General features: G+C 38.6%; 2 protein-coding genes across 4 annotated transcripts in view; one reads left to right on the forward strand and one right to left on the reverse strand.

Annotated features, from left to right (window-relative positions):
* The window catches only part of LOC149245292 (LisH/CRA/RING-U-box domains-containing protein), a 205,648-nt gene that overhangs the window by 136,658 nt on the left and 42,835 nt on the right, over positions 1-26,155 (reverse strand). Inside the window, exon 2 of one of the 3 annotated variants that reach the window (XM_089457748.1) lies at positions 4,484-4,578. The exons of the other annotated variants lie outside the window; for them this stretch is intronic. The gene's annotated coding sequence lies outside the window, so the exon portion shown is untranslated. The remainder of the gene's footprint in view (positions 1-4,483; positions 4,579-26,155) is intronic. 3 annotated transcript variants of the gene reach the window in all.
* On the forward strand, positions 225-25,783 carry LOC149245293 (uncharacterized). The gene is made up of 4 exons (XM_089437910.1): positions 225-300; positions 1,197-1,291; positions 25,047-25,298; positions 25,422-25,783. The coding sequence occupies exons 1-4, from the start codon at positions 225-227 to the stop codon at positions 25,623-25,625; spliced, it is 627 nt and encodes a 208-aa protein (XP_089294036.1). The 3' UTR covers positions 25,626-25,783.

The following is a 26,155-nucleotide window of genomic DNA, read 5'->3' on the forward strand; positions in this document are numbered from 1 at the left end:
GGTTGGATGGCTCCTCCAACTATGTCATCTGGAATGCCAGGATGTCCTTCCTGTTGGATGAATATGGCCTGAAGCTCTATATAGACAGCGTTGTGGTAGTTCCCCAGAATGTGGATCAGCTGAAAGAATATAGGAAGGAAATGGCAAAGGAGAAGTGGTTGATCTTGGATGGAGTCTGAAACCATATAATCTCACACATAGCTAGCAAGGAAACTACCATAGAGATGTGGGATGCTCTCGCCAAGCTATATCAGGACACTTCCGAGAACCAGAAGATGTTCCTAGAGGAGAAGCTGAGATGTATCAGGATGCAGATGGGGGAAGGCATAAATCCCTTCCTCACTAGGATTCAAGAAGTTTGAGACTAGCTTGCAGTTGTTGGGGCAGCACCTCAACCAACAAAGCTAGTGAGGTTGGCACTAAATAGTGTCTCTGAGGAGTGGAAAGTATTTTTCCAAAACATATTGGCAGAGACAAGCTACCAGAGTGGGACAGAATGTGGGTCGATCTGCAACAAGAGGAGTTGAGGTGAGCTTTGTTAAAGAGCTCTATCAGTGACAGCAGTAGCAGCGGATCGAAGGTGGTGAAGGCGGAGGAAAATGTGGCCCTCGCACCAAAGGGTCTTGGTTAGGGACACGGGGAGCAGAGAAAGAAGAAGAAGAACCTGTCAAAGGTCAAATGCTTCAGATGTGGTGAGCTTGGTCACTACAACACACAGTGTCCTCTAAGGAAGAAGGACATCTCAGAGAAGCAGGAGCAACATGCAGCCTCTGTAGAGATCGATAGGTTGTCCTCCAAATCGGAGGAAGACTTCGCAATGTTCACAGATATACCTCCAGGAGTGATGTGGGGAGATTTTGTACTGTAGTCCCAGAGAACTACAGAGATTGAGCAGGTTCCTTAAGGAATCCACCTCATGGATCATTACCTTGCTACAGGGATCCATAGTATTCATTAGCAGGATGGATCAGTGGCAATTGATGCAGTCAGAGACCAAGTGATAGTTCCAAAGACTAGTAGCGACCAGATGCTGGGAAGGGCAGTGCAGAGTTGACAGCAATGCAGATGGCACAGTGCAGAGTCAGCAGCAGCGCAGATTCTTCAGTGACAGTGCAGATGCTAGTAGCAGTCAGAAACTCAAGAGACAGAAGCATCATACTAAACACAGTTGATTCAGTACTTTGGATGCTTTTCAGCTGCAGATGTTGCAGTGGCAGCAGCAAGAGATGAGAGGCAGTTGCAGTACAAATGTAGAGTTGGCAATGGTATAGCGGTGTCGGCAGCAGCACAAGTGTAGCATCAGAGTTGCACAATAGTTGGTAAGCAGCAGCAACCAGACATCAGCAGCGTAACAAGAGATGATACAGAGACAAAGTGTTGTGGTATGGTGTGCAACACTACAACGCATTCCTCACTAAGAGGGAGTGTTAGTTTTTGTAGCACCGGATGTATTCTAGCCACGAAATTTGGTGGAGAGAATAGAATACATGAGATCTCCAAGACCTAAAAATCGTTTCAGTAAATCCCACCTAGAAGTGACTTAATTAGATTATTAACCATTTTTTTAATATTTCCTAAGACTAAACTTAGGAAAACTGGTTAATTAATCAATATTAATTATGTCAAGGTGAGAAGCATCTAGAAACTCACACGAATCGATTCCAAGATGACCCTAGCCACCGATTAAGTTTTAATCTTGGTCGTTGGTGCTCCAACAGTGGATTATAAGAGGAAATCGATGGGCATTTGGAGAATACACTTGAAATCACTAGAAATTCAATTTCCTTGGCAAATTGATTTCCAGAGTAGCAACAGTTAGCTGCCGGAGAGCTAGAAATTGAAGCAATGAGTGAGGGGCAGAGATAGTGGATTGCTTGTGGAGGAAGGGTAATTCCCTTCAATAATTTTTCCCAGATATTCTTGTTGTTTGGATTGCCAGTTGGGCATCCATAGATGTACTCAAATTTTCATCGTTGCTTAATAAAATAAAACCCTTATCTGCTGCACCGGTTTTCCCGCATTGGGTTTTTCCAGGAACTTTTGTGGTGTTATTTTTATGTGTGTGTGCTAGTATTTTCTCAATTCCAGTGCTATTTATTTTCCGTAATTTTCTTTGTGAAGGTTGCAGTGTGTTTATTTCAATGTTGTCATACCAATAAACTGATTAATTAATCTATCAGTTAGGAGAAATAATACCAATTGCTGCAATAGGATTTCGTATTGGAATTTTCACAGAAACACCTTAGTGTAATAGCTCGTTGGAACTGGAACGAAAAAATCTACAAGATGGGATGGTTAGAAGTGATTTTTCAGTGGCTTGAGGAGGCACAGTGGCCAATTTACCATTTTCCCACATTAAAAAGATATTTTAATTGAAATAAGAAGAGGGAAATGTGCTCAATGATTAAAATACTAATAATAAAGGAGTTTTTAGAGGGGTCCATTAGATCTATAAAAAGAGGAGGAGAAGGCCATTACTAGATACCTTGGATTTGATCTTTCTTCTTGTATGAGGGGTTTGAGAACTTGGTTCTCTACTTCATTTGTAGCCCCAGGACAAAAACCCTCGGGTGATTCAGTGAGATTGGGCAAGTACCCATCTACCCTTGGTGAATTCATCCAAAATTCACAGGAGAGCTTAGCAATGGCATTTTTGTTCAGTTTTGGAGGGCTAGCACAGCATTGGAGTAGATTCTTGAGGCCAGCTTCCCATCTCAGCTATGTTTGTTATATCAACATGCAAACCCTCATTTATCTATTATAATCAAAGTTGAGATTGTTCCTATTCATCTTGTTGTTCTTTTGTCGTATTCTATTGGTTATATTTTACCTATGTTGCACGGGGACCCGTCCCCCAAAAATGCTCATGTACCCTGTGTTCTTGCGTTCCAGGGACTTTTGGACCCTTGGGAAATGTCCCCAAATTGTTTGTGTTAAATTTGGTATGTTCTATGCTTAAGAGCAATTTAATTCAAATTTCTTATTAGCCCAATATCAATTTCCAGATTAGCGATCACATCAGCATGATAGTAAAATGCAGATAGAACATAAACATAAACAGTAAAAGACAAGCCAATGTAGGGAAACCCTTGATTAATTCTTCTTATATTCTTCAATAATTCAGCACAGAGAGAGAGATAGTACAAATATATAATTCTGATATTTTATGACAGCAACAGCAAACCCTAACCAGCAAAGTGAAAGCTGGTCAAACAGGTCAGATTTGACCTCCAATCAGCTCGGTCATCAACCCAAACAACTCAGCCTCCAACAGCAAGGAGAAGCAGCCCAAAAACGATCCGGAAATCACTGTCAAACTTCGGTCAACTGCAGTCAGCCCTAGCACAGTCAATGCTGGTCAACGCAGGGTCAAGGAGGGGTCCAGAACTGCAGCCTGCCAAGGAGAGGCAGCCTAACCCAATCCGCACTCAAGGAGAGATGACGTTGTCCAAACACAGTCCAAAAACTAATATAAAGACGGTTCCCCTTGATAGATTGTTCAAGGACCTTATTACAAATTTAAAGTAGTTACACTTAAGTTTGCTAAAGCTAAAGGTCATGTCTAGTGGCCAATAATGGAATGTCACTCAACCCCTTTTCAAATCGTTTGAGATTTTAATTGACTAGTGTAAGGGTTGTGCATAATACTAGCTTGAAACAACTAAAAATGTTAATATTGAATTTTGCATATATATATATATAGAGAGAGATATATTGCCGTCCCCAACCCCCCGTCCCCTGAAAATTTGGGGGTGCGCTCTAGCCATTCTGGGGACTCGTCCCCCCGTTCCCTCGTCCCCAAAACCAGTGCAACATAGTATAATTTTACATGTAATATTATGTTAAATGAATGAGAATTTTATATGGAGCATTTGTTCAATTAAATTTCGAGAAGTTGCAAAACTTTCAGTTTGGGATATTACATTCCACTGGATTTCATAATGACAAATTTGCACCGGTTGAATTGTCATTGGCAGGATTTTATCATTATTATTTTTATTTTTATATTTTTAGAGACTAGGACCCCTATGATAGGGACCCTGACATACCCCTGTACTCAATGAATTTCCCTAAAATTTTGGAGTGCTCCCACACATCCCCCATGTGCATTTCCCCACTCTTTGCACCCCGTCCTGGAAACTTGGTGAAACATGGGTTTTTACTGCTATACAAGTCTCCATCACAAACTAATTGAGAATGTTCTCAATATAATTCTACTGAATCAGCCAAATCTTTCTATTTTTTCTGCCTTTTTTACCTCTATGTGAACAATAATGCACTCCGCCAAGATATCTCATATCAGATACTTTGGACAACAAGGGATTTGTGTGTGTCCCTTACTAACTCTATATTGTTACCAATCAAAAATATATCATCCACATAGAGCCAAAATAACAAACCTATCACCTTTTAGAATAAACACAATGATCAACAGTACTTCTAGAAAAACCTTTCCCAAACACATCTATCAAATATTTTGTACCTTTCCCTTGGGGATTCTTTCAGTCCATATAGTGAGCTTCACACCAAGTTCTTGCCTCCTACTACCAAGCCTTTTGATTGCTCCATAAATATCTCCTGCAAGCACCCATGAAAAAATGTTGTTTCGACATCCATTTGTTCTACTTCTACATCATACGTTGCTGCTAAAGCCAACAACATCTTAAACGAAGTCATTTTGAAAATCTCCTAGTAATCTATTCCTTGAAACTGAAAATATCCCTTTGCTACCAATCTTGCTTTATATCTCCCCATGGTTCCATCAAACTTAAAATTATTTTTAAATACCCATTTGCAGCCAACATCCTTCCAATCTTACGGCAACGCTTCTAAAACCCATGCTTTGTTTTGTTTTGGAGATTCATTTCTTTGTTCATTGGCTTTATTCCTTCCACACTTTCAAGACAATTTAAAGCCTCTTCCACATTTTTATCATCCTCACCGATGGAAGATAAACCACCAAAACAAACAAAATTTTCGCTACTATAACCATATCTTTCAGGTTGATTCCTAGCTCTCTAGCTTCTCCTAGGTTGTTGAGTTCTTCTGGCTAACTCTCCTATATTCTTCTCCACTAGTATGATTGGATTTTGCATTGAGTTCCTTTAATCCAACCATGTCCTATACTGGGGTTAAACTAGACTATAGTTGTTCCAATGGGATTAGATATTGTGTTGTCAGCTCTTGGCTTGATCATATGTCAATTCTACTTTGTTTTGTGTTGCTAGCACTCATGATGAAACAGTATGGATGTTTCTCAACCCAATTCTGCTTTCCTAGTGATGGAATTTGACGCTTCACCACTCTTTCATTGAGTTGCTCCTTTTGTTATTCAACTTCTCCAAGTTCCTCTTCTCTACAAATGACATCTCGACTATAATACTCTTGTGCTCATCTAGAAGCCATAACTTGTATCCCTTGACTCCAACAAGCTCTCTAGAGTCTATATCTAACCAGCCTAGATCCATCTTAACTCTGGATCTACCAAGAGCCAAGAGGAATCAAATCTCTTGAGGTGCAAACCTCTTTTCACTCTGATCCCAATCGGCATTTGGTAGATCCCGAATTAAGATGGATTACCATTGGCAAAACCATGGGTTGGCAAAACTTGGAGCCCAAAAACCGCCAACAGTAAATTGACTATTTTACCTCAAATTTTTTTTTATGTAATTTGACCGAGTCAAAATTTTGACATTATAGGACAGGACACATTACAACATCTCTTCCATACTCTGCTAGAGAGCGCCTCTCGGTGCAATGAACACACTTTTTCAAATTTTTACCAATTTTTTTCCCATATTCCTTAGGTACATGCATATAAGGGCCATAACCAAAGAGTCCAAGCTTCCTTTGGTGTTCTGTCACCCAAGGCTAAACTAAGTAACAAATTGACCAAGTATCAAGCTGTTCCAATTGCTTCAACCCAAAAACCTCTAATCAATTCTCCACTAAAGTTAGATTCATTCTCTCAACCACTCCATTCTGTTGTGGAGAATAAGGTGTAAATTGTGCCTTCCAATCTCATGCATTTCATAGAATCCATGAAACTCCTCTAAGCAATATTCCCCACCATTGTCTTCTTATACTTTTCACCTTTCTATTGGTTTGTTTTGCCACCTGTTAATCCTAGTAGTGTCTCTTGCTACTGAAGGGCTAAGATCCAGTGAGACTCAATCACACTGTCTATTACTAGATGTTTCATGGCATGATCATCGATCAGAAGGCCTTTTATATTCAGTTTCATCAGATTCCAGAAAACTGTTATTATGGGCAGTATTGTTTTTTCTGATATTCAATCCAATGCAGGCCCACACATCAAACTTGACTATATTTTCTTGATCCTAGTGAGAAAGCAAGTCCAATGAGACCATTTTCACTCAGATCCAGAATGGCACATTTTACTCTGGTTTTATTCTTTTTGCTTTTTTGTAACTATGGGCTAGTATGTCATCTGGCCAAAATTTGTACTTACGTTCTTTTTTTTTTTACTTTTTGAGAAGATTTTTAGGCATGACTAAAATTAGTAATTGTATGTATTTGGCAGGTGCAGGTACTAGTCATGGTTCCTAACTAGCAACAGAGAGGTGGTCTATGTTTCCTTTGCATGTAAAAGTGAGTTGAGTGGCATCTTTGTCACTAGTTTGTGTATCAAGACAACACTTGGCATGGATCTGAATCATGTGTTAATTTCTAAATTACGGATCTGATTTTAATTCCTAACAATTTTTATAACCCAAAAAAATTATTTCCGCAATTACTTAATAAAACATATTGGAAATTTTAACTCAGAAAATTAAATAGCAGAAGCAAACACAAGAAATCAATCAAACAAAAAATCTCCTCCAGTTGATCTTCATGTTTAATTATTTGAACAACGAAGCTCCCTAACTAGAAATTGGCCCACAGAGAAAATTACAAAAATCATTACAACAAATAAACCTAACAAATCTGCCCTTGAGAAATCCAATCTGCACCACAAAAGGTTGTACAACTTACGCATAGCTCAACCCATCACACAGGCAGCCCTGCGCTAGCTCCTAAACCTCCCCTCACTGCCACATGTGCAGCCCCTGCAAAACTTGTTCTTAGAAATTAGTATGGCCTCCTTGCTGAAGAGCCTCCACTCAATCTCCTTCACCAAAATTTTCTTCTTGTTGTTGCACACTTCTCTTTCTCCTCGGCCTTTGAAAAAAATTATATCTCAAATCTCTGTCAATTGTTGTCTTTCTTTTCTCCATAGGCTTGCTTTCATAATTTCTCATTCAGCTAAATCCCTAGCCCTAATCTCCAAAGTGATGGATGGTTAGGATTAAATCCTAACCCACATGAGATCAATGGTTGAGATTAAAACAAATTCACTAATGTAATTACAATTACATTTCTTAGTTTTCCTAGCTCAAATGCCAACATTGATTAATTAACTTAATTGATGTGTTTGTCCTAAGATAGACATTAAGGTAAATCATAAAGACAATTTACTCAATAAATTCAGCAATTTTCCTAAGGAGGCTTTGGAGGATTCCTGCATGTTAGAACTTAGCCAATGCAGAAATACTTGTCTCCTGTTAAAAACATCAACATCATGTCTCAGGGAAAATTGTCATGGATTATGACTTTAAAGTCATAAGTTATAAAGTGATTATTTTATTAAACCCTCATTTAATTATTTTAATTTTTAATCACATGAAAATGGGGTTGAATTGTTTTAGTGAGAGAGTGGGAGCTTTTATTAGATATCTTCATGAATAAAGCTAGAGAAAAGCAAGATTTTTCTATTTCATGGAGAAGATAGGAAAAGCAGATTTTTGTTGATGCTTCCATTCAATGAATGAGGAAAGAAAAGCAGATTTTCTGTTTTTGCCAAAACAATTGAGCTAAGATGCCCATTCAACCTAATCCATTGAGGATTTCGTTATTCTTTTGGCAAAACAATTCTTGTGGATCAGCCAAGATGAGAGCACACTAGCAAAGGAGGACACACAAGTCATTTGAGCCATGTAACAATAATTGAAACAAGGGTGCAAGTACAGGACATGGTCATAACCAGCATTATTCACATGGATCACACAACAAGTATAGGAAAAGAGGCACCATACTAATCAGGATCAGCAATGGAAGATGTCGAATGTGGCAAGTCCAACAATATTTTGATAGCCAACAAATGTGAAGATAAAGGAAGGTTTTGCATTCCATATCATTTGCATAGTAATTTCCTCAAGTCCTGGACATAAAACCTACCTAAAGAATGAAAAAAATTGAGAGTAGTGTTGTAAGGTCAAATCTGATAACTTGTTTGCAAAACAGAATTTTATTTTCTTCATTCGAATGTGCATAGACCTCACCAATGAGAAGAAATCCCACTGCCCTTCTCTAATTACCCAATGTCCAGGCTTGGGGAGCCTTATATGCTACAGGAATTCGTGCAAGCAAAAGAGTTGCAGCAGAATTAAGGACATATTGCTATAGAATACTGCTACAAAAAATTAAATAGTGTGTTGTCCAAGCCACATGGGTGTCACCATGGAGTTTTCCCTCAATTGCAAACTAGTTTATGAAGAGGGGCCTACCTTCTGGTCACAAATGAAAACAAAAGTGCAATGGTTTTAGACTGCCTCCAGTTGAGAACTCGCATTGAAACCAGAAAAAAATAGATTATTGAAGAAATTGATGGAAGTTGTGGATTTCATCATCCATCTTGTCGAGAACTGGTTGCAAGGCGGTGTGTTGGTGGGCATATGGGAGAACAGATAGAATCACCATTGTCAAAAGCCTTACCATAAGATATTTTTACAAGCTACAGGAAACACAATGAAAGGGGCATTTTTCCATAGTGAACCAGCATTAAATTGATGATATATGCTGTCAAATTGTAGCACAGATGAAAAGGGATCGTACACATACTACTAGTTTGGTAAGCTAATCCAGAATTTAGATTTGGGTGGTGACTGAACAACAAAACTCTATCAAACAACATAACAGGAGAGGATTACAAATAATTCTGTTTATGCTGTCCGGTAAAGTTTACACAGTGAAAATGAGAAGAGGACTGTGGTATATATGCCATGTTCCACGAGGACAAGTCCCCCAAGGTGGGGAGTGAACTCCCCACGTTTCCCACGCTCCCAGGACAGGGGAACGCCTGGGGAAAAATTTCCCCATCTCCCCATTTTGGGAAAACTTAGGAAAACGCAAGCAGAAACATTTCCCCAATGTGGGCGACACATTTCCCCAGAAGGGGTGGTCGCAGGAATCCCTCCTCGGAAAGAGTTTGGCCTCCCCCCTGTAAAGGGATACGTCTAGGCATCCCACGGAATTTTTCCTTAAAAGCAGTAGTTTATTCGTGGGGAAGCTTGATATTCAACCCTAGGGCCCTACTAATGCTATGTAATTAATGGCAATGTTAAATTCTTGAAGTAAAACCTCATTGGATTTCATATGGACAAAGAAGAACTTTAGATCCCACTCAAAATCCAACAGACTCAACAATTTTCAGGATCAGTATTGGGGGAATTGCAACATTTCAATTGGATTCTATCATATATGAGAGTATGGAACCAAGCCCTCTTTGTACCTCGATGTTGATGGCATTGATTGTTGAACTCCTCATCATAACCCTAGTAAAAATGTACCCGTCAATCAAACAAAATCTCAATGACATGTTAAGTTCTTTCTATCTTATTTTAACACTTAGAGGGTGATGTTGAAGATGAGAATTCCAATATACGCAATGATTTTGATGATATGTAGGTATTTGTTATAGCATGATTTCTTTTGGACTATAGAGGCCATCTAGAGCCTCTTTGTTGATGTATTTTTTGTTCAAAGATGGATTGAACTTAGCGTTATTTTGGTTATATGCACCCTTGCTATATATATGAGAATCTTTGCATATTTGTGTATAATGGTTTGGATTCAAATGGATGCACATGAATTGAATATGTATTTTTTTTGGTTCGGTTATTTTCCAATTCCAAATTTTGTTGTCAACTGGTTTGATAACATTGGTTCATTGTCCATTGTTCATTTTCAGTTTTAAATTTTGAGTCTTGACCAATGTTGCACAAAGTGGGGATGAAGCAGGAGCATGTTGAGAAGCAAAGCAACGGAAGCATCATTGTCCAAAAATCCTCGGAAGCAAAGCATCCCATAAGTGTCTAAATATATACTTACATATATATGTGTGTGTGTTGCACTGGTTTTGGGGACGGGGGAACAGCTGGGACACATTATATATATATATATATATATATATATATATATAATTCATTATTAACATTATAGTTGCTTCAAGCTTGAAGGATAACAAGCTATACTTTACAGTATTATGCACAACCCTTACACTTGCCAATTATGAAAAATCTCAAACAATTTAAAAAAGGGTTGAGTGACATTCACTACTTTCAATTTGTATCAAGGAAGGATCTATTAGACAAAGAACTGTCTTTATGGCAGTTTTTTTGTGCTCACATTTCTTGTTAATGTTAAACATAAAAAGCATTCCCTTGTCAATAGGTTTTGCAAACTTTTACAACTATGTTGAAAACCACTATAAAATACTCAGTTTTGCAAATAGATTACAATTAAAATTTCAGATTAAGAAAAGGATTGAATAGAAATTTATTTAAAGATTTAGTACCCAATCCAAGTCACTACTATCTGATTGTTTTCACAATGCATGAAGCTGGGATGGCGAAAGCACTGAATATCCAAACAAGAAAACACCTAGAATGCCAAATTAGTTGCAAAATATATGAAAGCATGCATATTTGTACACAAATCAAAATAGAAATGGCATCCATAGTACATTAATGATTAATTATTTGAACATGAACCATGTAGAATCTAGATTCTACCAATTACAAACAAACATGTAAACTTTTAAGTCATATAATAGAAAGTAGACCCTTGACTTACGGAATAAAATAGGTTACCTAGCAACTATCAACAATAACATGACCAAATAGTTATTGTTTACAAAATAGACCATTTACACACCGAAGTATGAAAACCAAAACGTCCAAAACAATAAACTACGTCAACTGCTAAACGCCTCTCTACAAAACAGGTGTTCGCCAATTGTGAAAGCCCCTATGTTGCCAAATATTGTAGCTATCGGGTAGCACGCCATGCATGTTCCGCCACTCCCTGACAAACAATGTTCCAATATCACTTATATCGGAATCCTCATCATTCATATCACCCTTCATTCTTCTCCTTTTGTCTAGCCTTTGTCTCTACCTCAATTCTCTAGGGATATCAGTTGACACTACCCAATATTAATCAAACTACCTAACCAAGCCTTAAAATATGATAGAAAAAGTTTAACACGCCTGAGCCCCGAGGGTTAGCTCAATTGGTCGAGTACCCTTCACTAAAGCACCTTGCTAATGGGAGGTCACAGGTCAATTCTCCTTGATGCCCTTAGGTTAGGCTCTATTAATAAGTCGACGAGATGTGATCCCTTCGGGTGGATCTGCTTGGATATTTCCTCAGAAAATTTAAGGAAAAAAACATGTTTGATCAATGATTTTGATTTGAGAGAAGGGTACATTTTTGCTAAGGCCATGACAATGAAGTTCAACAATCAACACCACCAACACTAGGCTACATATAGGACTTGGGTTTTTCAATTAAATATCAACAACATACCCTCATATGTGATAGAATCTACTGAAATGCCACAATCCCATTGATTTTGAAATTCAGAAAACTATTAAGTCTGTTGAATTTTGAATGGGATATGAAATTCTATTTTCTCCATAAGAAGTGCTATGACATTGGAACCACTCGCAAACATCCTAAAACAATTAATGGTAATGTTAAATCTTTAAGTAAAAGGGTGGTAACATCCATCCTTTTACTTTAAAAATTTAACATTACCCTTAGGGAGCATCTAGGAAGCGTATAGGAAGCATCTAGGGAGCACATAAGGAGCGTCTAGGAAGAATGAAGGAAGCATGTTTTGTCATGTGGCAATTCCAAATATTTAGGAACCATGCGGATTGAGCCCGAAGCACAATTCCATTTTTTAGAAGTGCAGCTTCAAGGATGCTTTGGCCATGGTTTCGCGCAATGCATGGTTCCAAGGTCCAATGAGTGTGTTGGGGAGGGGACGACGGTGCCTACAACACTGTACTTGACTCTAGAAATGGTTAAACATCAATCCTGGCATATTTTTATTTGCAAAAATCAGAAAAGAAAGGGTAAACAACACAAATTCAAACCAATGAGAAGCAAATCATCCCAAAAGCAAGAAAGCCAACTATGTATACACAATTTTTTGGCTTTTCGTGGCCTTCTTTCTCTCATTGAACAGCCCAACTACGTCTTGAGGATGGAAAGAATATGCTATGCAGGCATTTCAAAGAAGAAGTACAAGGGTTGGACAATTCATTTTTCCTAGATACCTTGGTAGCAACGGATATCTCACTTTTCCATGCTCTAGTTTCTCAAACCACTACCTTCACCGCAAGTGAAAGAAGTCTTGGCAGCCTATCACCTTGAACTCATTATGGTGCAACCAACTTTTTGGGTAATTTGTGATTTTATTCGATTATGTTTGATTCAAACTCTTTCAATGTATTGGAGGCCATTGAATAAATTTGTATGCAGTGTGATAATAGCCTAGAGTGCGTTTGTTTTGGATTTATTTCACTTAAGGCACACATTTGTTTCTCGCTTCATCTTTAATTTTGTTGCTACAATTATATTTAGAAATCTGATATCAACCATTCCAACTTTATTTCAAGATCAACTTGCTTTTGATTGCTCATCAACAAACCGAAGTGAAATTTTATTGTGTACTAATCAAACTGAAGTTTTACACAAGAAGTCTGAACGGAGAGACTTTCTCAATGACAAGGTTGATTGTCTAAAAGTATCATGCAAGTTTGTGCACATAGATTTGCGTGATAACACCACTATAGCAACAAAATTGAGTTAAATATTGCATTTTTCTTCTTCAAAAATAAAACCCTTGTCTTCCCACTAACATTATCTATAAAAGTGGAAAAGTATTGAACATCGCCAATAAAGGACCACATATATATCAATAGAGGCCACATTCATAGGCCTATTAATAGAGGACACATTAGGAGGCCAAGATACAATAGAGGCCACATTCAAAAGGCCCACATATATTGAGTCCCAGGGGGGCAGCTCAAATGGTGATCGAAGTAATGTGAAATCTATGAAAACTGAGAGATCCAAGGTTCAAATCCCCCCGGTCGTAACCTAGTTTATAGAAAGGAGGAAAAGTCGTAGACCCCCAAAGGTTTACTAGTAGCAACGTGTCAGGTGGGTTGTTTGGTTCCTATGGGATACAAAAAAATTAATAATTAGAAAATACAACTTTAGTGGGCCTAATGGTTAAGAGGATGTGTTTTCTCGTCAGAGGTCACAGGTTTAAAACCAGAAGGGGCTACAATATATATGTTTTCGTAGACTTTAGCAGTCAAATTGTTGTGTAGAGGTGGGTCCCTTGTCCCACAAACAAGGGGGATTCATACACCAATTTGGTGTCTATCTTGGTTGTGACCTTAAAATTGGATATATATATATATATATATATGCACTAAGTCTAATATCTCTCTAACTCTATGAGAGCTTAAATAAAACTTAAATGTTACATGTTTACCCAATATACAAGAATCAAAATTAAAATTCATACCTTTAATTGCTCCTTTGGAGAGCATGTCTTGTAGACTATGCTCATTCAAGTGGCTCATCCTCTTATACTAGCATGCATCCTTCAAATCCTTTAGATGCTTCCCTCATGACTTGACTCTTTTCATTTGTTGCAGCATTACAACTAACCTTAACATGAGTAATAAAATCCAAGCTATAAAAATACCAACCTTGATGCCCTAAACCAATACCAATGCACCTCTCACAAGCTTGCACATATTCCTTGTGAAAATCACATCAACCCATGCATTAGTGAACTGGGCCACTAAAAGAAGACTCCTCTTTAGTCCAAGTACATATCTCACATTACAAACAGCTAATTCTTGTCAGTGTTCCGCCCGGTTACCACTCACGGGGCAAACCAACCAACTATTTCGGACCAATCCAATGCGTTACAATATGCTGCTAGTCGTTGTTTTCGTAATAGAATCTATAATGGGTCTAGTTATATACTTTCGGAATGGAATATAGAATCGGTATAGTGGTATAATAGGTCTAGCGAAGGCTAATCAGAGGAGAAGGGGAGCGACTAAACAGGTAGAACGGAGCTTGGAAAAAGCCTGTCCTTTATTGGACTCTCGAAGATCTCAGTAGGGCAGCACCACTAGGTATTCAGAAGGCTATGGATTTTGATTTATCTCTATCGCTATCCCTATGCCTCTCGCTATTAAAGAGAATATAGGGGGTAACACGTGTCCCCCATGCTAGGATGCACGCACCTCACACTTCCCACACACCTAGGGCAAGGGGACACCTGGGGAAACATTTCCCCACGTCCCCCTTTTGGGGAGACACGGGGTGAAACATTCCCCCGTGTGGGGGACGCATTTTCCCAAAAGGGGTGCTTTTGGGCATCCCCCCTAAAAAGAGGGACGTATCCCCCCTCAAAAGTGGGACACCAAAAAGCACCCCTTTTGACGGGGGACGCGTCCCTCTCAATTTTGTCTAATACCTTAGATTAAAAAAAAAAATAACAAAAATATATAACAAATATCAAAACATACACTAATTTGCAATCCCCAACTCACCCATTCCGCTTAACAAGCTTACCTCCACTCAGCTTACCCCGTGGCGCTATCTGACTTACCTATTAACAACCTCTCCTCCCCCGTGGCACTCCTTTAATGCTCATTGCTCATCTTTATTTTCAATTTCAACTTTTGAATCTTGACTCTAGATATTGACGACCTCAGACTGATTCTTTGACTCGTCATTATTTACTAGTTTTGAGTTCGAGTTATATCAATTTACCATTCCAGTCTTTAGACTTCATTATCTACTATAGTTTATTCTGCTTAGTACTAATTAGATTCTAGAATGATGAATGGTGAATTTAAATTTTAAATCAATTTAAAATATAGAATGATGAATGATGAATTTAATTTTTAAATCGATGTAGATTCTAGAATGATAATGATGAATATGGATTAATATATTTCATTATTGAATCTCGTGGTGTATGGATGAATGATGAGTATGAATGATGTATATATCATTATGAATGATGAGTATGGAACAGTGTATTTCATTACTTAATTCAACTATGTATGGATCAACATATTTATGATTTCATTATTAAATACGAATTTGAATATTTTATATATATAATCCCCAACGTTGTCCAACGAGACCACAATTTTGCCTATATGGTCAATTTATCGCCGAAAACTAGTGAAAATTCTTTAAGTAATTCAACTGTTCGAAGTGTTTAAATCATTTTTTTGATGGCAAAAATGGATTTAGCACCATGAAGAATCCTCAGGGCGCTCAAAATTCTGAAGCTTGACAGTTGTAACCCAGATTTTCATAAGTTTCTACCAGATCTTCTCAAAATCGCGCTAGAATTTCTATTGTTTTTCGGGAAAATTGTAGCATGTTTAGACTACTCTTATATCCCCCATAAATTTCCCTAAAATTTGAGGGTACTCCCACATATCCCCCATGTGCGTCTCCCTACACCTACGTCCCCCCATCCCAGAGTCTTAGTGGAGCATAGATTCTTGCATCTCTATATCTTATTGGAATGGATCATGTCCCTAATACATTATAGACTCTATCATGTCCTAAGAAAATACTCCCTCCATTTAACTCTTTGTAGGAATCAAACCACTCCCTATGTAGAGTCATACAAAATGATGCTCCAAAAGACTATAAGCCATGCTTCATTATAGGCTTGAGCAAATAAATAAGAGCTGGTAGTAAAACACATGCACATTTTTCCCTTGCCCTCCTTGCTAGTAGAGACCACCACAGTGGCATCCTCTTCCTTATTTCCTTTGTAAAGAGGACAATCCTTTTTTATATTGCCTTTTTGGTTGTGCTTCTTCTCTTCCTACTAGCTAATCTACCCTTGGACTTGAATCTACCATGAAGTCCATTGTCTTTCCTTTCTCTAGAGCCACCTCTTGTGAATAATCTAATGACACTCCTGCTGAAAATCTAACGACACTCCTACATCTCTATATCTTATTGGAATGGATCATGTACCTAATATGTTATAGGCTCTATCATCTTCTAAGAAGATATTCCCTCCATTTAACTCATTGTAGGAATCAAACCACTGGAGTCATACGAAATGATGCTCCAAAGCCTATAAGCCATGCTTCATTGTAGGCTTGAGAAAATAAATAAGAGCTAGTAAAATGCATGCCTATCTTTCCCTTGCCCTCCTTGGTAGTAGAGACCACCACAATGGCATCCTCTTTCTTATTTCCTTTGTAAAGAGGACAATCCTTCTTTATATTTCCTTTTTGGTTGTGATTTTTCTCTTCCTAGTAGCTAATCTACCCTTGGACTTGAATCTACCATGAAATCCATTGTCTTTCATTTCTATACAGCGGCCTCTCGTGAACAATACCTCTAAATCAAATAACACTCCTGCCAAAAAACACCTTACTTCCTCATTCAATAAATGTCCCGCAGGTCTCAATCATGAGATTATCAAGCTATTACAAATTTCTACCATGAGTCTGACATACTAATGAGAAGGGCAATACATTGATCCTTCAAACTTCATTAATCTCCAACAAAAGCCAATTTTTTCATCGACATATTAAACTCATTTAAACGTTTGGCAAACATTGCTCATTACTTCATCTTCAATGTGAAAAACTTTCCTCTCAACACCATATTATTAACCAATGAGTGGGGATGACTTTGAAGTATACAAAGTATTTAGCTTCTCCTACATCTCCTTTACTGATGGGATGTCAAAGACATGAAGAATCATAGAATATGCAAGGGCACGACAAATAGCAGATCTTTCTCTCCTATCCACCTTGATTCATTCTTTATCACTTATATTTGGTGGTCTCCCAAAAATAGTAATCTACAAATCTTTATTTGTCAACATGTCTTCCATCTTTATCTTCTATAGAGTGAAGTTGTAACCATTAAATTTCACAATCCACCTCTGTTGCCATTCGACATTGTTTAATTGTTTTTCCTTAGCCTCAATTCTTCCATTGAAGCCGAACACATTTTGACAAGCCACTAGAAAATCTAACAATAACTTTGTAACAACTCTTAATGTTGAAATTTCTAAGTCTATCTGTTAGAAATTTAATCTGTATTCTTCTGGTTTATTTCTTCTACTTGTTAATTCTAAACAAGTTGTTTAAAGCATATAAATAATGAAATAAACACAATGCAGTCTCAACATATACAGATCAACAGCTGAAAGAAAACAAACACACAAGTGACACCGTAATTTTTGGACAACTTGTCCCCGGAAAAAACCCAATGCGAGAAAACCGGTGCAGCTATTCTGGGTGTTTATTATTATGCAGTGTTTCCTTGAGTACAACTGGGTGCCAAATTGGCTCACCCGGCAGAGAAAAACAATCGACAGTAATATCTCTTTATTCGAAAACAGGTATTCAAAAAACCTATCCCACGAAACCCTCTCCAGCGACTCTGAAGGGTTGCATCAGCTTCAAAACCCTCTGCGTCAGCCCTCTGAGGCACTGCGCAGCCTCTGGGACCCTCTGCATCACTCCTGCTGCCTTCTGCGTGGATGACGCAGGCCCTCTGGCCTCTACGCAGTCTTTGTTGTGCTTTGCATGGCCTACTCTAGTTGTTGCTTCTCGCTCTCTGCCTTTGTGTTTGTCTCTCGACATTATCTCTACCTCTCTGTACAGTATTCACTGCCCCTCGCTGCTGATCACTGATTCGACTTTGCTTAGCAACCTCGCTCTAGCAAATCGAATCACTGATCACTATGGTGTCTCTTCCAACTGACCCTCAAGCCTCCTCTTATACTTTTCCTATTGATCCTTCAATGGCCGAGATTAAATCTCTAATCAACGACTAAAGATTAGATTTGGCTTAATCCATGACTTTTGGAACCTTCTAACCTAGTTTTATATTAATACCCATTAATATTTTATTTTTCCTAAGTTTAGACTTAGGAACTCAAATAAAAATATTAATTATTTTGAAATCTCCCAAACCGGGTACAATCTGTCCAAACCATTTCTAGATCTTGGAGATCTCATGTGCTGTAGCCTCTCCACCAATTTTCATGGCTAGAGCACACCCGATGCTACCCCAAATCAACACTTAAACCTAGACAACTCCAATACCATGAAAGTCTTTGTTGTTAGTCTAAAGACAAAGAAAATGCAAAGCTAAAGAAATAAAGCAACCTCCAAAAAGCACACAAGAAGAGAATTTCTTAGGACAAAGACATTCCTTCTTTATTCATCCTTTTTCCTTTTAAAAAGAATAGAGGATTTAGAAAATTGCTTTATGCTCCTAAAAGTAATGAATGGATTTGCTAATTCCTATACATTAAATATTACAATTGGAATTCACCATTTTTACATTGTGAAAAGCAATTACCACATTTTTCCACACTTCTTAGCCCTCGATCTTCCCACACATAGTTATCTTATTTGAACAACTTCTCGACTTTAGACATTGCCAAGGAAAGCATAAGAACTTTGTCATTCAACAACCAGCTCTTAAGTGTTCCAAGGCTAGTTCGGAGGCAATCTTCATGTTTCTTAACAGGCAATGACTAGCCCTATGTCTATGTTGACCACTACTCTATCAGGATTGCCATAAATGAGATGAAGGAACCTAAGGCTCACAAAACATGGTGCATGGAGACCTGCCCCGTAATCTAATAGTTGGCATAGGTCAACTACATCCAACTCAACCTTTTGTACTTGTACTGCAATCAATAAACAAACATTCATATGAATATTCCATAAACCTAGGGAAAAAAATCTATTTATTAGGATTTTAATAAAGATAATGTCATGTCTTTTCTTCCATATTAAAATAAACAATGTCATATGAGGTGTTCTACAAACCAAAGCAATTTAACACTCAACAACGAGTCCTTAAAAGAGATGGGATTATAGATAAACAACAATAAAGACTTGTAAATTCTACCCACCACCAAGCAAATTTCACAAAAGGACAAAATAAAAGATATTTTTGAGAGACTCTGGCCTTTTGCAAATATGGCATTTGGCATTGAGGATTCCAACATAGATAAGGCAATGATCGACTGCAAGACCTCCCAATATAAGAGACCAGGAAAAAAGGATTTCTTCGGTTTAAGAACAAGGGTTCTAGATAATCCTCACCTTGAACAAGCAAGCGGATTGCTTGAATTTGAACCTCCACAAATTATTCAAACAAGAGTCTAAGATCAATCTCCCATCTAGCTAGTGATAACCATCAACCAACTTCTATTTGTGAAAGGATTTTAAGGCACTCCACTACCAATCCTTCCACCAATTCTTGAGGGAATGGACACCAAGCTTGAACAACCTCAAGTCTAGTACCATATTCTCGATTTTGTTTAATAAAAATTATGTACATTATTATTATAATTTTTTCTTTAAAGTCAATGCAAGGTAACCAATCTCTAGACGCCATGTCAAATTATCCAAAATAATCTTGGTAACTTATCTATAAAACCTAAGCATTGAGAACCAAGGTCTTTAAGATAGCACCCTAGTGTTTTCATAGAACGCTAGTGACCACCAAATGAATCGACCATTGAAAGAAAAGTCAATTATGTTACTATCTCCCTTCCATCATAGTGGAAATTCAATGGCCTCAAACAATTTCCAAATGCTTTGGGCCACAAAGATACATTTCATCTCGACTTTGAGGTGAGAATAAGATATAGAAAGATCAGTCCCAACCAACTTTCTTGCCATATGAGGCAAATTGTTGATACTTGTTACGAACGCCTCCAAGGCCTCCTAAACTTTTGAGGCTCGGGTTATCCATTTATCACACAATGCCTGAGCTTGGGTATGAGAGTTGAAAATGTCCATACCAACCCAACTGCTCAAATATAGCACATTGCAATTAATTCAATAGAAGCCTTTTCATCCTTCAAAATTAGCCCAAAGAAAAAACTTATAAAAATGTTCTATGATCTCGCATGCTAGTAATAGAATGTACCCAAAAAGCATAATAGACATGAGTTGCTACCAAAACATTTCTGCAAATTTCAAAACAGGCTAAGACAATGTCAAGCATTAGTGACACATTTTTCTATCTTCTTCTCTGCCCACTTAAGCTCTCTTGGATAGTTTTGAAAAGTAAACAATATAACCAAGAACTTGAAAAGTGTTTTAGGTAGATCCATGGCCACCATCTACTAGCAAATTGTCCACGGATCTCTTTAGGGCTTTTGTTACTAACATTGGATTAAAGCCAATTCAGTTTTAAAGCCCAAAGTTGTTCAAAATATGTCCAAACATTCCATTGTGTTATCCACAGATTCACATTCTTCCAAAATGGTGAGAAATGATCATTTGCAAACTAACCATTAACAATTTATTCAACATCAAGCTTGGGCAAAAGAATACCCTAGATGAGGCCTTCACTAATTCTCTTAGTAGTCAAATAAAAAAGTATTTTGGCAGCTATGACATAAGGCTAGAGCAAGAGAACTGTTGGAAATACTAAGAGGGGGGTGAATTAGTATTTCTTACTTCAATTAGTCTTTTTAACTTTTCAAAGCATTAAACATTATTAGCATTAGTTAAACATAAACAATCATTAACACCAATCAACAATGCACAGAATTAAGACAGTAGACACTAGAGGTTTTTAGGTGGAAACCTTTGCGAGAGAAAAACAACTTAACACTTCTTAATATTTGTCTTCAATATGTACATCAATAGGAAGTCCAACTTCCATCATTTTCAGCTACAACTAAAGCAGGCTCCAACCCCCTAGTTTACAGGCTACAACTTGACAGATGCTCCAACACTATGTTTATCAGTTGCTATTGGATGGACGCTCCAACACCCAAGTTTACAAGCTCTGACCTACAGGAAGCTCTGACTGCTCCATTCACCAAATGTTATTGGAAGGATGCTACAACACCCTGCACAAGCTCCAACCTACCCTAACATTGTTGAACAGTGGATAAACCAATGCTCCCCGTGTGTTTCGCGACATGGACTAACCGCCTCTCGTTGATCCTTATCTCCAGCGATGCAATCGTTGACTAACACATGTGGATTTTGGTCTAATGACAATCCTGATTCCCAACAAGTGGTATCAGAGTGTAGGTCACGAGTTCGATACACACCCAGCTCATGTTGGGGGGAGATTGTTGGACATTGGATAAACCAACGCTCCCCGTGTGTTTTGTGACATGGAATAACCGCCTCTCATTGATCCTTATCTCTGGCGATGCGATTGTTGACCAACACCTGTGGGTTTTGGTCTAACGGGAATCATGATTTCCATCAAGCATTGCCCTACCACCCTAAACTTTTCTCAAGCTCCGACTTGAAGGACACTCCACTCTCCTGCCTTGCACCACCCTGCCACCCTGCACAGCAAACTGCAACTTGCCCTAAAGGCTCCAACCTTCAGCTCACCACAGTGAACCACGTTTCACAATTTTCAGACTCGATCCACATGCGCTCAATATCACTAGGAAACTACAAACCAAGAATCTACAAAACAATCTTTGTTAATCAAATCTTCCTCTGCTCAATCCGCACACCAAACCGTAGTTGTCAATATCCATTGTCATACACAAATATGCCTCTGCCTAATTTGCACGCCAAACCCTAGCTGTCAATATCCATTATCATAAACTACTCTACCAGTCTACATATCAAACCCTAGCGGTTGAACAATTCATCTTCGTTCAATCTCAATACCAAATCCGACCGCTGCACAACACTACTACACTCTTACTGCCACTATTGTTGCTGTCAAGCTCACTGTCATAGTCAAATGTCACTGCCATAGTCAAAGTTCACTATCAAGTTCATTGTCATAACAAAGTTTATTGTTATATAGATCACTGTCACATATCCAAAGCATAAACGAATATCATTGTTATGAAGATGTAGTATTCCCTTTTTGCAGGATTTTTTTTGGAAAAATTGAAGCAATGAGTTCGCAGATCAGATCTGGAAATTTTCGTGCAAATTTTCAAAAACAATTTGCATTTCTAAGTTCCTTGCAAAAAAATACCACAATTCAAACAAAAAAATCGTCCAAATCTGAGTATGGATGAGGGAGATACCATTGATTTAAAATCAATTGTTTTGCAAAAAAAACTTGACTAAAAATCATGGGCATCTAAGTCATCCCCAGTGATTTTTTCAGTTTTTTACAAAATTTCATGGAACTAATTGTAGATCTGAGCTCCTCTTGAAAAATCACCCAATTTCAAAAAAAAAAAGGCAGTCGAATCAAAAGTCTAGATCAGTGTTGCAGGAAGCGCCCCCCCCCCCCCCAGATCCAAGGCCGGAATCGCGTCCCGTACGGAAGCGTTTCGGAAGCGCCCAAGGAAGCGCGATTCCAACTTTTCCGAAGCGCGATTCCTAATTTTTTATGCGCTTCCTGGTTTTTGAGAAGCGTGGGCCCCGAAGCGCGCTTCGGATGGCGCTTCGGGCCTCCGGAAGCGCCACGCTTCAGGCCCGGAAGCGTACGCTTCACGAGCGCTTCGGAGCGCTTCCGAAAAAACCGCGCGGGCTAAGGAAAAACACTTCATTTTTTTTAATTTTTTTTTAAAGTTAACTTAACTTAGCAATGAGGGGGTGGGTTAGGGTGAGTTTAGGGTGAGGAATGAAAAGCATAAAGCTCCCATTCATTCCTCATTTTCTCACTTTGAGTTTATGAGAGTTGGAGAAGAGAAGAGAGGAGAGGAGAAGAGAAGAGAGGAAAGGAGAGGAGAAGAGAGGAGAGCTTGGAGGAGTGAAGAAGGAGGAGCTAAGAGAAGGAGGAGGAGCTTGGAGCAAGAGCTTGGAGGACTTCATCTACAAGAGCTAAAGAGGTAAGTTCAAACCCCAAACTCCCTTGTTTTTTTGAAAAAAAAATTGTATTTTTCTCCTCCCTCTCCTACTCTTTCCCATTGTTTCTACTTGCTCCTTTATTTACAGGTTGTCCACCACCTATATCCATATTCCAAGATGGTGTTCTTTTGGCTTCTATGTATCATTCCACTCTTGGTTTTAATGATGGCAAGGGTGAGGAATAGAAGGGAAGAGGAAGGGGATGAACTTGGTCCTAATAGTAGTGACCCAATGTATGATGAGGAGGAAGGGTTTGAAGAGGAAGGGGATGAACTTGAAGGGGACACTGAAGCACAAGATGGGAAAGGTACATCAACACCCTTGTGGAACTATGTGACCAAACTTGATGGGGGAAAGGGTGGTGGATCTTACAAATTTGTGTGCCCTCATGGTTGTCATGGAGGAAAACCATATTGTGGTTCATATACCCGTCTGAGGAGGCATCTTTGTGGGGTGCTGGACAGTGATGAAAAAAACGGTTATGTGGGGGTACAAATTTGCCCAAACATTTCAACTGAAGAAAGAAGAAAATACATCCAAATAGAGATGGCTGCACAACAAAAAAACAAGAAACAAAAAACTCATTCTGATTCAAGTGCAACCTCTAAATTTGGTAGTTGCCCATCTCCTCATGGTACTTCTGCAACCTCTGGAGGTAGAAGAACAATAGGGGATTTCCTTAATGTTGCTGGGAGGGATGATGTGGATGGAAAGATAGTCCGTTTTCTTTGTGCTTGCGGTGTACCATTCAATGTGCTTCGCTCTCCCTATTGGCATGACATGGTAAAGGCCATCAATGAAGCCCCAAAAGGATACAAGGCCCCCAACTATGAGAAAGCTAGAACAGTGTTATTAGAAAGAGAAAAAGCTAAGGTTCAAAGAGCTTTGACACGTTTTACACATGAGTGGGTGGATTCTGGGGTATCCATTGTATCAGATGGGTGGACAAATATTAGAAACCAACATTTGATAAATGTTCTTGGTGTTTCTTCTAGTGGTGCAGTATTTATTGCATGTCATAACTCCTCCTCCATCAGTGCAACTGCACAAAACATTGCAGATCTCCTATTGAAATCAATCAAAGATGTTGGTCCGAATAGTGTGGTTCAAGTGATCACAGATAATGCAGCAAATTGTAAGGCAGCAGGAAAAATTATTGAGCGTACTCATCCACACATCTTTTGGTCTGGGTGCCTGGTTCACACATTGAACCTTTTGATGCATGATATTGTGAAACACAAAGATTGTGGGTGGATTGCTGAGGTTTACAGGAAAGGGAAGCAGCTCATTAAATTCATCACAGGGCATACAAGGGTAAACTACTTCTATGGCACTTACTCCAAGTTGCAATTGCTTAAAATTGCAAAGACAAGATTTGCTAGTTATTACCTCACCTTTAGGCGGCTAGTGAGGGTGAGACAAGCTTTAACTAATCTGGTGTGTGCTGAAACATGGGATGAAATTAACACTGACACAGATGGTGCTAATGCAGTCAAGGACACTGTTCTTGACAGTTACTTTTGGTCACAGGTTAAATATGTTTTGCAATTCACCAAACCAATTTATTACATGATCAAGTTTGCAGATTCAGATCGACCAATAATTGGGGAGGTGTATGAGCAAATGGATAGCATGTTGGGGCAGATTAAAGACATTGTTGAGCCTAGAGATACCACCTTGTACAATTATATTCGTGTAGAGGTGCAAAACCGATGGGAAATGCTAAATATTCCATTGCATGCATTAGCATATGTTTTGACACCTAAATACTATCATCCATCATGGCTTTCAACACCAGCACCTGGGGGGGGAAGCAGGAAAAAACCACACCAAGATAGAGAGGTTCACGAAAAATATATGGCTGCATTGAGTAAATTAATCCCTGATGAGGAGGAGGCTGCATTGGTACGGAGACAGGTGAGCAACTATACGCTCAACACTGGTCCATTTGGGAGCATGCATGCAATTCAAGATCGAGAGACTTTTTCTGCTCTTGAGTGGTGGAACATGCATGGAGGGGGTACTCCACTTCTACAGAGTTTGGCATTGCGGGTGCTATCATAGGTGGTAAACACTTCTTCTACAAAGAGGTGTTGGAGCTCTTATTCTTTCATCCACAGTGTTAAAAGGAACAGGTTGAATTTAGACCGGGCAGAGAGCTTGGTTTATGTTCATTACAACTTGCGATTGTTGTCCCATTACTGTGAAGATGCAAAGTCTAATAAAGACTTGTTGATTTGGGACAAGAATCCAGAGGAGCCCAATTTGGAGGATGGAGTGTTGCGACTAGAGCAATTAGAGGATGCTCTTATCCAGGTATGTCCATTGTGGTATGAATTTTCCAATTTTCCCTTATAAAGCATTTCTCTAATTCATGTTTTTAATTTTTTTGTTAACTAGTGTTTTTTTTTTTTGCATGAATTTTTTGAGCGATTCTAGGATGATGATGACCGTGTTGATATGCCACCACCCCCACCCCCATCTGGTCCCTTGGTTCCTAGGTTCCATGGTTCAACACCAACAACAGGGGGTTCTTCTTCATCAGTTTCAGTGCCACGACTTACACAGGGACCATCTTCTTCATTGCCACCACGTGGAGGCCCGCCATCACGTTCTATTCGTGGTGGAAGGAGGAGAGATTAGTAGATATATTCACAATCTACTACTTTTTGTCATAGATTACTCATTAGACTTGTAGACTTGTGAATTTGAATTTTGAACCTTTTTGGCTTGGCGGTGACCAAGTGACATATTTTGTAAACATTATTATTTGAATTTTGGACATGACAAATGTTGACAGTTGCTCACTTGCTAGATAAATCATAATATGCTCTATGTTTTATGTTTTATAATATGCTTAAATGTTTTATGTTTTATAATATGCTTAAAAATTTGATGTATGTTTGTAATAGCTAGAATATAGATGATTGTTGTACATACTAGTAACTACAATGGAATCATGGATGCCATATCTATCTTGATTTATGCAAAAATATGCATGTTTTCATGTCTTCTACAATTAATTTGGTATTTGGGATGTTTGTTTTGAGTATAAATGCAAAAAAATATAAAAATATATATATATATAGCAGACGCTTCCGCGGACGCTTCGCTTCCTAGATTTTTGGAAAATGACGCTTCCGCGCTCCCGCTTCCGCTTCGCTTCGCTCCCG

This window comes from Pinus tabuliformis, chromosome 7 (assembly GCF_031772625.1).
Source record: "Pinus tabuliformis cultivar Carrire ecotype Pingquan chromosome 7, CPIR1, whole genome shotgun sequence".
NCBI lineage: Eukaryota > Viridiplantae > Streptophyta > Pinopsida > Pinales > Pinaceae > Pinus > Pinus tabuliformis.